This window comes from Mus musculus, chromosome 11, assembly GCF_000001635.26.
Source record: "Mus musculus strain C57BL/6J chromosome 11, GRCm38.p6 C57BL/6J".
NCBI classification, from domain to species: domain Eukaryota; kingdom Metazoa; phylum Chordata; class Mammalia; order Rodentia; family Muridae; genus Mus; species Mus musculus.
The window spans coordinates 88,706,808-88,718,545 of record NC_000077.6 but is presented as its reverse complement, the minus strand read 5'-3'; the positions used below and the strand labels follow the sequence as shown (position 1 = coordinate 88,718,545).

Here is an 11,738-nt window from a genome sequence, read left to right as displayed (position 1 = left end):
TCGAGTCGCGGGGCTCGCGCGCCGCCCCTGATGGGTCCCGCTGCCGCGGGGGGCCGAGCGTGTGCGCGCGCGGACAGGCGGGGGACCGAACGGGGTGCGTGACGTCACCGCATTGGTTACACGACGTTCTAGAACTCCGCCCCACGTGCGCGGGGAGGAGGGGGAGGAGGAGGAGGAGATGGGGGTGGGGAGGAGGAGGGGGAGAGGTGGGGATGGGCCGGGGGGGCGGGGACGGGGGGTGTGCGAGGCGGCGGGGCTGAGCTGAGCCGAGCCCACGTGTGACGGGCTCTCGCCGCTGGCCCGGCTCGGCGCTCGCGGAGCTTCGCAGCCGCCGGGCGGGGGGAGGAGGCGGGGGAGGAGGGACGGAGATCTGGGGCTCGGAGCCGGCCGCCGCTGCGCTCCGCTTCGCTGTGGGGCTCGGTGTGTCGGGGGTGGGGGGGCGGGGGGGCTCCGCTATGGAGGCAAATGGGAGCCCAGGCACCTCGGGCAGCGCCAACGACTCCCAGCACGACCCCGGGTAAGTTTCCAGCCGCTGCCCACCGCGCCGCCGCGGGCTCGTTCGGGGCTGTGCGGGCGACGGTGCGGAGCGGGGCATTCGCGCGCCCCCCGCGCCCCCGCGCGCACCCTTGGGGCACTCGCGCACCTTGGGGTGGCGTGGGGCCGCCACCTTCTCCCCCAGCCCACCTCCAGGCTCGCGCTCGCCCGCTCCCCCCCAGCTTTCCTTTTAGCTTTTGTAAGTTACACGTCAAAATGGCCGATCTGACATCGGTGCTCACTTCGGTTATGTTTTCTCCCTCTAGTAAAATGTTTATCGGTGGACTGAGCTGGCAGACCTCACCAGGTAAGGGAGGGAGGGGGGGACGCCTGGGTCCCCCCCTTCTTGGCTTCTTTATTGCTCTTTGTTATCCCAGTGTAAGAGCCCCCCCACCCCGCCATTGGCTCCCCACTTCTCCTGTGCAAGGTTATTTTTTTAAATAGCAAATCCTTTCCGAGCCCTCTACGCGACCTCTGTTGCTGAATTTCCCCCTCGTGTGCAAAAATATTGCAAAAACAAAACAGAATAACAACAGAAAACTACTTTTGCTTTTTGTCCTTGATCAAAAAATTGCATTGCTCCCCCCTCCACACCTTCTCCCACCCCCCCATCTCTCTCTCTCTCCCTCTCTCTCTACAGATAGCCTTAGAGACTATTTTAGCAAATTTGGAGAAATTAGAGAATGTATGGTCATGAGAGATCCCACAACGAAACGCTCCAGGTAACGCATTCCCTTCTCGATTTTGCCTTTATTTTAGAACAAAGTTTTAGTTTTATTTTTGGAGGTGTCTTCGGAAGTAGCTAAGCGGATTTAGAATGGGGCTCAGGCGCGTGGCTGGTTGGAACGTCGCTCCCCCCCCCCATAACCCCAAAGGTTATTGTTAATTAGGGCCGAACTCTGGATTCAGAGACGCCCATCTCTCCCGCTTGAAGTCATTTTCCTGTCGCTTCTTGTTCTCTTGTTTAAAATGACATTCAGTTCACCCACTTTCCACATAGTTTTTTTTTTTTTTTTAATTTAAAAATTTGAATGTATGCCTTCTGCACACTCCCAAACTCTGAAGTCCCCTCTTTGGGAGGTGAATGAATATCTTAGTGTCCGTTTTCCTTCGGAATAAAACAAAGCCTTAAGAAAGGGAAGAGGAGGAGAGGAAACTGAGGCGGCCAGAGTGGAGACACCAGCATTTTCCAAGTTACCTCCAGCCGCCCTGCCCCCTCGTCCCGCTTCCCCCACTAACCTTGGTATTTTTACCTCTTGAGGCAGAGGGCTGTGGGTTAGAGGAGAATAGAGGGAGCTGGTGGGGATGGGGGGTGCGTGGGGGCAACATTCGCATCCTAGTCTACATATAGGGTCTCCTTGTTGCGCTCAGTAGTGTCACATTTTGTTTGTTTTTCTCCCTCTTTGTCTCCTTCCAGAGGCTTCGGTTTCGTCACCTTCGCAGACCCAGCAAGTGTAGATAAAGTATTAGGTCAGCCCCACCATGAGTTAGATTCCAAGACGGTAGGTTGCTTTTTTTTTTTTTTTCTAAATAGTTGTTGTTTGCCCCTTTTCAGTACCGGTCTGGGCATTGACAGCCCTGTTTAAAGGGACAGCGCCTTCTTTTGCTTCTGTGCTAGAACTGGGTACTTTTAAACAGCTAGCGAGTTGGCTCAGAAGTTTGCTGCGGTGGCTGGTTTTGGGGGTTTCCTTTTTAGTGTCTGTCCCATTGCAGCTTCAGACGCTGCCAAGCCAAGGTTGGGGGGAGGGGGGTCGGCTCCCTGAGAGGGCAGCCTCCCGCCAAGGGACCTTGCAAAGAAACTCCAATGCAGAGTAAATGGAACTTTCTTTGTCAGCCGAGCACAGCCTGTGGCATTGGGATTGGCTTGTAGAAGGAAGGCACAGCCTGCTTCCTGGCGGAGGAGGCAGGGGTGGGGCCAATGGGAGGGGGCGCTCATCTTAGGTCCAGGCAACAGGTTTCACTGGGACTCCTAGTGATTTGAGCTGTGGTTTGAGAAAGGAAGAGAGATACAGGCAGAGGCAATTGGGCATCCAGTGGGTTTACTCCAGATGGCAAATTGAAAGCTGATAAACCTTGGATTTCAAAGTGAATCTCCCCCCCCCCCCTTTCTCAGGTCTTTCATTTGTGTGTGGGTACTTTTACAGCATTTGAAGTTTTTAAAATTCAGAGTTTAGAGGCGAAAGTCCTTACGTGGAGGTCAGAGAGAATAAGGGGCGGGGGGGGGGGGATGTCAGTCTGGAATAATAAATGCAATGATGGGGAGTTCCCTATGGTTTGCTTAGCTCCTGGGCTGGCTTCCTGCCTCTCCTCCTTTCCCCGTTTGCTTACCAGAATTTCACCGGGATTTTTAAAAAAATATATTTATTTATTTATTTGTACCCCTGCTTAAGGCGGAGGCCTCAAGGTGATATGTGGCTTTGGCTGGCTGCATAGGATGCTTCTGTTCTGGTGCGAGCTTTTGAGGGTGAGGCAGCTGCCCACTGTAAACTTGACCCTCAGTCCCCTGTTCTGTCAAGTCAGCAGAAAGCAAGGGTCTTCCAAGCCCTTTCGACTTTTTAACTCTTGAGTGGAGGAAAAGAGAGCAGGGTAACCTTTGGCGCACTTGAATTGATTTTGCAAACTCACCCTCTTGTTTATGATCAAGGAGGTCAGGTGTTGACCTTACCCCCCAAGAAAAGACCTCAGGCGCTTAAGGCACTTTTTAATTGTCCTAGACATGTCAGAGCTTGCAGCCTAGCCTGTTCGTGCTGTCAGATCATTTAATATCAGGAACGATCATTCGTAAGGTGATAAGGAATGTCTGAACAGTTTATTATTACTATTTTTTTTCTCCCTTGACTTCTTCGCTTAGCCGCTTAAGCTTTCGCAGGAAAAATTCAAAGCTGATCTGTCTGGCTCATCCACACCTTTTGCCTGGGTGGGAGACCTGGAGTTTTGAATTAAAGGGTGCTGGCTGGTCAGATCTTTCCCTATCCTCACTGCTGGGCCTTGGGCTTCTCCACCCTTGTTTTGTAGACATGTTTTGGTTGCTGTTACTTAGTATAACCTAGCTTTTGACTTTGTTTCAACGTTCAGTGCAGGAGGCAGAGCAGAAGCGGTTGGTTTATTGACATGGAAAGGAGGATCTTGTTTACTGTGCCCTTAAAAGCTTTGTTTAGGTAAAGGCCATTCGCATCCAAAATAGTACCCTAGTGTTTTCTAGAGGACTCTAGAGCCAGTACTAGCGCTGTACCTAAGTAACTAATGTTTTAATTTTGGGTAGTATCTCTCTCTCTCTCTCTCTCTCTCTCTCTCTCTCTCTCTCTCTCTCTCTCTCTCTCTCTCTCGTTGACTAGGATGTGCAAAAGGTTGGGATTTGCCTTCTTGCCTTGCCACTTCCTAGGCCTTGGAGGTCTCAGTGTGGAAAACTTTGCACGTGGGAGAGCCCTGATCTCAGGGTACATTCTGATGTCACCACCACACACATACAGTGCAGTCTCAAATTGGCGTTTGGTTTTGTAATTTTACTTTTTTTTTTTTTTTAATCTTAGTACTTTATTTTCTTCCCTGTACTTTTCTCACCCCCCCCCCAAGCCATTCCCTGGTTTGTACCTCATCTATTGCCACACAAACAGGGTGACTTCCACTGCACCTGTGTGTTGGTCAGATCAATGCAAGCCTTGGGAGGGCGTCTTTTTTTTTTTTTTTTTTAAACCGAACAAAGACAAGCATCTGTCTTGGTTTTGGCGACAGAATGGAAATCCACACCTGTTGTATTTCTTTTGTAGAGAAACTCTAGTCAGTGCTGGGCACACCTGTAGACGCAGTAATATTAATCTTTACGAAAGGGTAGTTTCCTAGATCCAAGATTTCGGTCTGTTTTAGTTTTTGCAAGGTAATCTCTCATTTCTCAGGTAATGCTTAAAGGTAGAAAACACAGGCAGATTTTTAGGTCTTGAAGCTGCATTAATAAAAGTGAGTTTATTTTTGTTTTATGGGCTGGGGCTCTAGGGGACCCGGGGATTACGGATTGGGAGGGGGCTGCGTATATTCACCCCCTTTGAGTTTTTCTCAAAGCATGATTATTACATATTATTTTCTCCGGTGACAGATTTACTCATTAAAGGGGAAACTCTAACATAAAAGCCAGAGCTCATAAATAGATAACTTGTAGCAGTACCTACACCATTGTCCATGTTAACCTATACTTGAAGATTGGTGATGTTTGGAAATCTAATGGAAACGGGGGCAATGGAAATTTTTTAAATTCCTCCCTGTTTTCTATCTTGGCGGTAACTTTTTTCCCCTCGCATCAGCTGTTACACTCAAATGCTTCTGTGGGGATTGTAAAGCCAGTCAGTCAGTCACTGACCGAGAATCATGTGTTCTGCAAGCAAGCGGCTGATGGGGGGGGAGGGCTTTTTCCGTTGGGGTGGAGGTGGGGAAGGGGAATACTCGAGTTAATGCATTAGATTCACACTTCTGTCCAGTCGTTCTCTTTTTAACTCTCCTACGATGCCCTTTCTAATTTGGACTTTGAGTTGTTCATTTAAGCAGTTTTACCCTTGTGGGTTTTTCGTTTGTTTGTTTGTTTGTTGTTGTTGTTTTTAAAATCCATGTTGATTAATTCATATATGCACCTTTCTTTCCCCTTTTACAACAATTAAAAAAAAAAAAGAAACAAGTCAGCTTGTCATTGATATCTGCATTCTCTGAAATTAACCAATAGGCAAATGCAATTTTTTTTGTTGTGTTTTTTGCTTTTGTTTTTTTTTTTTGTTTTTTTGAGTCAGGGTCTCTCTGTAGCCCAGGCTACCCTAGAATTCAGCTATGGTGACCCAGAGGGACTTCCATCTCAATGATCCTCCTTAAGCTTCAGAAGTGTAGGGGTTACAGGTGTGAGCCATCATGCCTGGCTGTAAAAGACCTTTTAAATCATCCTGAGTGATTTTTATTTTGCTAACACCAGTCAATTAAACTGAGATGAGTATTGTATTTTATAACTGGAGAGTTTTTAGATATTGTTGACTTTTGATTTTATTTATTTATTTATTTATTTATCTATTTATTTATTTATGGGATCCCCTTACCCCTGCTTTGCCAGGGAGAAGAGACAATGAGAATCACTACGGCTGGAAAAACATTTAATTTTGAGATTGTGATTTTTGTTTTTCTTTCAGATACCATTGTGTTTATTTTTCTTCTGGCTACACATTTGCACATTAGTTCTGGGTACCACTCAGGGTGTGTGGAAGAGAGGTCCCGTGTCTCAATAAGAATACATGAGCTCTGGCTTATAAAGCATTTCACTGGCTAAAAGGCATGGTAGAACATTCCGGAAAGGTGAACCGTATAGGTCCTACAGGGAGAAGAACTGAGATCGGGGGTTGAGGGGGCTTTTGAGTTAGCCAAGAAGTTACTAAAAGCTGAACTCTAACCCTGAGAAATGAGTGATTAATAATTAGGTGCTTGGTCATTCATTTTTTTTCCTCCTCTCTCCAAACTACTCCACTGACTTACTCATTTTTTTGTTTTTATTTTATTTTTCTCCAGATTGACCCAAAAGTTGCATTTCCTCGTCGAGCGCAACCTAAGGTAAGTAGGTAGAAGAGCCATGGGTGGGCTTTTTAACAAGGCTTTCTCACTTCAGACCGAACACTGGCAACTGTTGGAGGCTGGTGGTTCTGTCTCCAGGGTCTCAGCAGAGGGAGGTGAAAGGCCCAGGTGAGCAGTTCTGAGAGATGACCCTGCCTCTGCAAGCCAGCATGCCGATGTGGGTTTCAAGCCATCCGGCCGGGGAGGGGGCCAGTGTGGTCCTTCATGTGAGAACTGCCCGCTGCAGAGTTTATGCAAGTGTTCTGTTTATTCTAAAGCATCTCTGAGATCCTGTCAGGAAAAGTTGAACATTTCCTTATGCCTTTCTACGGAAGGTACTCTATGGAGGTCTTAACAATCTGGAGGTTTTGAAGAAGAGGAGAATGTCAGTAAAAACAGCTTATCCTTTCTTGGAAAGGGAAAAAAACTTTCCGTAGGTTCCCCCTCTCCCTAAAGCTATAGGTCTGGGGAGAGGGAGCTAGGGATGCCCCCAGTTTCAGGTTTTGGATCAATCAGAGCTGGGAGAAACTAACACTGCTCAGCTTCTGAGTTCCAACAGCCAGGACCTGGGAGGAGGAGTCTGAAACGGCTGACCCCATAGGAGTAGCATTGCAAGATGTACTTACTGCTGCACTTTTGTGAAGTACGCAGGTAACAATGTTTCCCCTGTACCTGCCAGCTGTGGCTCTGTGGAGGCAGCTGGAGGCAGCCCTGCCTGCAGCTCCTCCATCTGATTTAAGGTGTTCCGATCCTCCTCCTGCCTTTTACATCTGCCCTTCCTGTCTGCTGTACTGCTCTTCCCGTCCACTGCACCGCATTAAAACATGTGCCTTGACGTGTTTTTGGGAAGAGGGCTACGGAGTTTCTGACTGTAGGTGCAGGAAGAGAAAAAGGATGACGGCTCTTGAGAAATTCCGTTTATTCCCTTCAGCCAAGGCTCTCAGAGTGGAGCCTTCTAATCGGGTAGAAGAGAAAATGGTTTTGCACATTAGCGAAGGAAAAGGTGGTTGTTGTAAATGGGATTTGAGAATTTCAGGTCTGGGACCTGTCACATGAACGAGTAAGAAGTAAGTTTGTTTGTTCCTTCCTTCCTTCCTTCCTTCCTTCCTTCCTTCCTTCCTTCCTTCCTTCCTTCCTTCCTTCCTAAAGATGAAACTGGTATCCCTTAAGTGAGTAGAAATTCATACTTGAAGGTGGCTTTTTTTCCCCCTAATGCTTAAACAGGTCACAGGAATTTCCTTTACCTGGCCTAAACTTTGGGGCTGGCTTTAACTATGAGTTGCTTTTCATGTTTGCTTGAGAACCTTTCCGTCTCTGTACCAGCAGTATTTCCTGGGTCTGGAAGAATTATCATTTCTTCCCTAGTGTGAATCTTCAGATTTCCAGGTTAGTCACTGGATCACTCACAACTTGGATCAGATTTCCCTTTAGGGAAACTGGGAAAATCTGACTTGGTGAAACCATGGATTCAGACCTGCCCCCTCCACCCCCCCCCCCTCTCTCTCTCTCTCTCTCTCTCTCTCTGTTCTCATCAACTTTCTTCTTCAGCAGGAAGGTGGTATTTTGTGTTAATGTGCTGTGGTTGTTTGAAAACAAGATAGATGATGTCTCAGATCTGTCAAAGGAACTCGAACTGTCCCCATTTTGCAGCCCAGGCCTCAGCCTGGGGTGTTTGTGAGTTCTCAGATAAATGTGTTAATATCAAACTGGTTGAAAAAGACCGATGGCCTTGGAAATTCAGGGATTTAGTAATGGGACCTTTGTTTCTTTTAACATTTAATGACATGTCTGTCACCTTGTAAAGGTCTTTGCTGTCCCATATCCACACCTGCATCCCAGCCCTGTCTTAGTTTCCTTATCTCTGAACCAGGAATCATGATATCAGCTCCTCCACAAAGGTTTCTGTGAAAAAAAACCCCGAGAGCGTCCTGGTGAGGGCCTCTCTCCTCATCCTCCATCCTCGCCATTGTCACGGCTGTTTTAATCGTCGTCACGATGGAGCAGGATTGCAAGCTGGACCACCTGGTCTCAGATGGCAGCTGTGCCCGTCATTAACTGTTAGGAACTTGGCCCAAATCACGCAACTTCCTTGAGAGTCCATCCCCTTGCTCAAAGTTGGCTATGGGTGAAATAAATGCGCTCCTAGCATGGGTGTGACACTTGCTGATGCCAAAGGATGATCCACTGTTGTTACTGGTTATTTTTGAGAGAGAGGCCTTGAACTTCAAATCTTCCTGCCTCTTAAACCTCTCACTTTTGTTATGGAGGGCCTCATACTAGTTCTCTGAGAGATCCAGTGAGAACACTAACTGAATGTGTGTCCCAGGCAGTTGGCATGGGGGTGGTGTGTCAGCTCCACTGGACAGAGGAGGCAGCTGAAACATTGACTGGCTGTGTAGCGATATTAAAAAAAAACCACCTAGGCATCTGCCTCTGCAGTTGGAGTGTTGACTGCTATGTAGTCCTATTGGGTTACCACGACGCGTTGCCTCCCTGTCAGAAGTGAGGAGACATGGCTCCCTAAGGTCAGAAGACTACAAAGAGTAGAACTGACGGCAGCCTTACTGAAGTTCCAGGGTCTGGGGTTCTGGTCATTTTCCACCCCTTGTGACGTCATTTAATTATATGACACTATCATGTGTTCTCTGTCTGATCCCTTGGGGTATATTCTTTCAGGTGCTTCTGGGGTTGCTCAGCTCAGGAAAGCAGGAGTTGTTGAGGTGTAGTTGTGCCATGGTTGGGAACTGGAGTAGGGTAGGGAAAGGATTTGCCCTGTTTGCTTGTTTTCCCACAGAACTGGCCATCAGGGTTCCAGACCAAGGTGACTGCTGGGGACAGCATCCAGGCTGGCAAGAGTCTAGAACTTTGAGTGAAGCCTCATTTATGTTTTATTTATCTTCCTTTCATAAAACGTGTGTGTGTGTGTGTGTGTGTGTGTGTGTGTGTGTGTGTGTTGGGGTCATGGTGACAGGCCAGACTGCACTCTTCTGTGTGGACTGGGTGAACAGCTTGTAAATGAAGTGTCAGTCTATGTTTCAGTTAAAACTCATTTCTCTGCTTTCTGGCCGCCCCTCCCTGCTCACACTTGCCAGGGAAATATTCCGTGGAGGTGTTAAACAAGACGGGTGGAAAGAAACTGTAACTTGAGACCAAAGAAAATCTGTGGCAGTGAAGAACGGATTTCATATGAGTACTGTCATAATATTCTTTAATGTCTTGTATAAATAAAAAAAAATCAGTTTTGTCCAGAATTTTGATGAGCAACGGAGGAGGCAGGCTGTGGAGTCCCGCCGCCGTTCACCCGTCTCACCCTTTGTGATGCTGAGGTTCACGTGACTTTCTTAGGGAGCCTTGGGACTATGCTTTGGAGGCCAGTGGCCGTTCATTAGCGAAGTACATTTTGATCAGGAAGAGAGGTGATCACTCCATGTCTTCCTGTTTCATTTTTAAACTACGTAAGAGAACTCTGCTCCACCTCCACCGTTTTAAAAATTAAAATGGTCACGGGACTCTTAAAAAAAAAAAGACTTAATTTGAAGCTGTGACAGACCTGAGGGTGATAAGGATCAGTCACTCAGTGTCCTTCCTTTGTCTCCTTTGGGCCCAAGTGTCAGCTGCCTGGGAGAGTTTTGTTCTAGCCTGTGGCTTCTTTTTCTTTTATGGAGGAACCTACTGGTTCCTTAGCATCCGTGGGCGGAGCGTGGAGCCTGGGTGAGCCCCACCATCTGTCCTTACTGTCCTTTGGTAGAAGAACACAATCTCCACTCTTTACGATGATTGTTTCTAAAGGTTTTTATTTCTTTTAGTCAAATTGACTTTATCTTTTAATGAACACATAAAAAAACATAAACATTGCACAGACATGGAAACGGCGCGGGGCTGACCAGTTGGGTCAGCAGGGAACCGTTGTTGCTTGTAGAGGGCCCAAGTTCTGTTCCCAGTCTTCTATGTAAGGTTACAACCACCTGTAACAGCAGCTCCAGGCTATCAGACATTCTTTCTTCTGGTCTCTGCAAGCATTGTCACGCACGTGTCTCGAACACACACACACACACACACACATACACACACACACACACACACACACACCCCACAAAACCATAAATTAAAAAAAAAACCCGCATTATCAGTGAACAAGTGCTGTTTTGATTCATGTGTATGTTCATTGTGTCGCTTGAAACATTAGCTGCTGGTCTCAAGAGGTCATTTGTTCCATCTATTTCCAGTTGCTTTCAGGGACAGCTGGGTGATCATGAACATACCATGTAAATCCTATCAAACCTCAGTTTCCTTCTCTCTCTCTCTCTCAAAAAAAAAGCTATGCAGATCCTCACCATGCTGTTTTGGAAATCAATGCAGATTGTTCTCTGGGGGGCTGTGTGTGGACAAGTGGCACCCAGCACACTCCTGCTGACACTCTTACAGGATTATTATTTTTTGGTTTCTTAAGATGAGATCTCTCTGGCCAGCCTCAGAATCATTGCATGGCTCATGATGACCTCGAACTGTTCATCTCCTGCCTTTACCTCCCAAGTTCTGAAATAACATAGACAGTTTTCTGCAGTAGTTGGAGAGGGAACCCAGGGTTTCATGCCTGCTGGGCAGCCATTCTGCCAACTGAACTTAGAATTAAAGAATAAAAACAAGCAAACACCACCCCAACCCCCCAAAACCAAACCAAACCAAAACAAAAAAACCTTCATCAGAATTCAAGCCCCCTGGCTCTTTGGAGCTATTGGTGGTCAGGGGTCAGTGAGATGAATCAGACCTGGCTTTTCCTCACTGGAGAGAGCTGCTATCCAGCTGCTATCCAGATGTGTTCTGTGGGTGCTTCCAGTCACCACAACAGTTAAGTTGTGGAGGGTTGAGCCAGATTTTCTTGTTCCCGTCTTGTCCTTAGACGTTGCTTCAGGGTCCTGAAAGGTTCTCTGTGAATCACGCATCCAGATGGGTGCAGTGGCGGCCGTGCACACCTCCTGTTCCAGGGGAGTGGTTTCTTGGCAGCTTCTTCAGGGTGCAAGGGTGAGATTCCAGCATCTGGCCTTCCCTTGCTGCTGTAGATCGGGTCACCCAGCATCTTGCCGTCTTAGATGTTCTGCAGCTGCAATCTCGGCAGCCACGGTTTTAAGCCGCCTGTCTGTTAGCTTTTCCCTGCTCTGCAAGGCTGTAGGGGTGCGTCTGTGGCCCTTTTCCCCCACTGGTGAAGACCTTGAAGGATTAATGGCTTAGCGTCTCGCTTGTCCAAGAGCCCTGCTCTTTCCTGTGCTCCAAGTCCTTAGCAGGTGTCAGCTCAAGAAGGAGGGACACTTTGTCCTACAGATGTCCTCTTCCTGGATGTTGCCTTTCCTTCCTGGCTGGGGTCTCTCTATTCATATCAGGCTGCTAGGATGACAAAGCTGTGTCTCATGTCCTTTTGGTAAACAGGTGAGCCTCCTTCCTGTCCCCCAAGCAGTCTCTGAGGGCCCGTCTTTGTGGCCCCCTCCATATAGTGTGTTCTAAATGTCCGCTTTTAAATTTTCATATCCAGAAATTCTTTGACTGCAACCCCCAGAATACAGGGATATATGGCCCTTTTATCTTTTGCCTCTTACTGAATTTAGCAAATTTCCATGAGCTCAGGAGATGGACGA

At 47.6% G+C, this 11,738-nt stretch overlaps 1 protein-coding gene across 20 annotated transcripts in view; it reads left to right on the top strand.

The window, feature by feature from the left end:
- Window positions 1-239: 239 nt before the first annotated feature.
- The window catches only part of Msi2 (musashi RNA-binding protein 2), a 378,925-nt gene continuing 367,426 nt past the window's right edge, over window positions 240-11,738 (top strand). For 15 of the 20 annotated variants that reach the window (XR_003949528.1, XR_879764.2, XR_388550.3 and 12 more), the window contains exons 1-5: window positions 240-517; window positions 801-841; window positions 1,175-1,256; window positions 1,952-2,036; window positions 6,067-6,108. Coding sequence is in view for 16 of the 20 variants with exons in the window: in XM_011249302.2 (XP_011247604.1) it covers window positions 456-517; window positions 801-841; window positions 1,175-1,256; window positions 1,952-2,036; window positions 6,067-6,108 (312 nt within the window). In the remaining 4 variants the exon portion in view is untranslated. The remainder of the gene's footprint in view (window positions 518-800; window positions 842-1,174; window positions 1,257-1,951; window positions 2,037-6,066; window positions 6,109-11,738) is intronic. The other 5 variants (NM_001363195.1, NM_001363194.1, NM_001201341.1 and 2 more) reach the window with 3 other exon arrangements.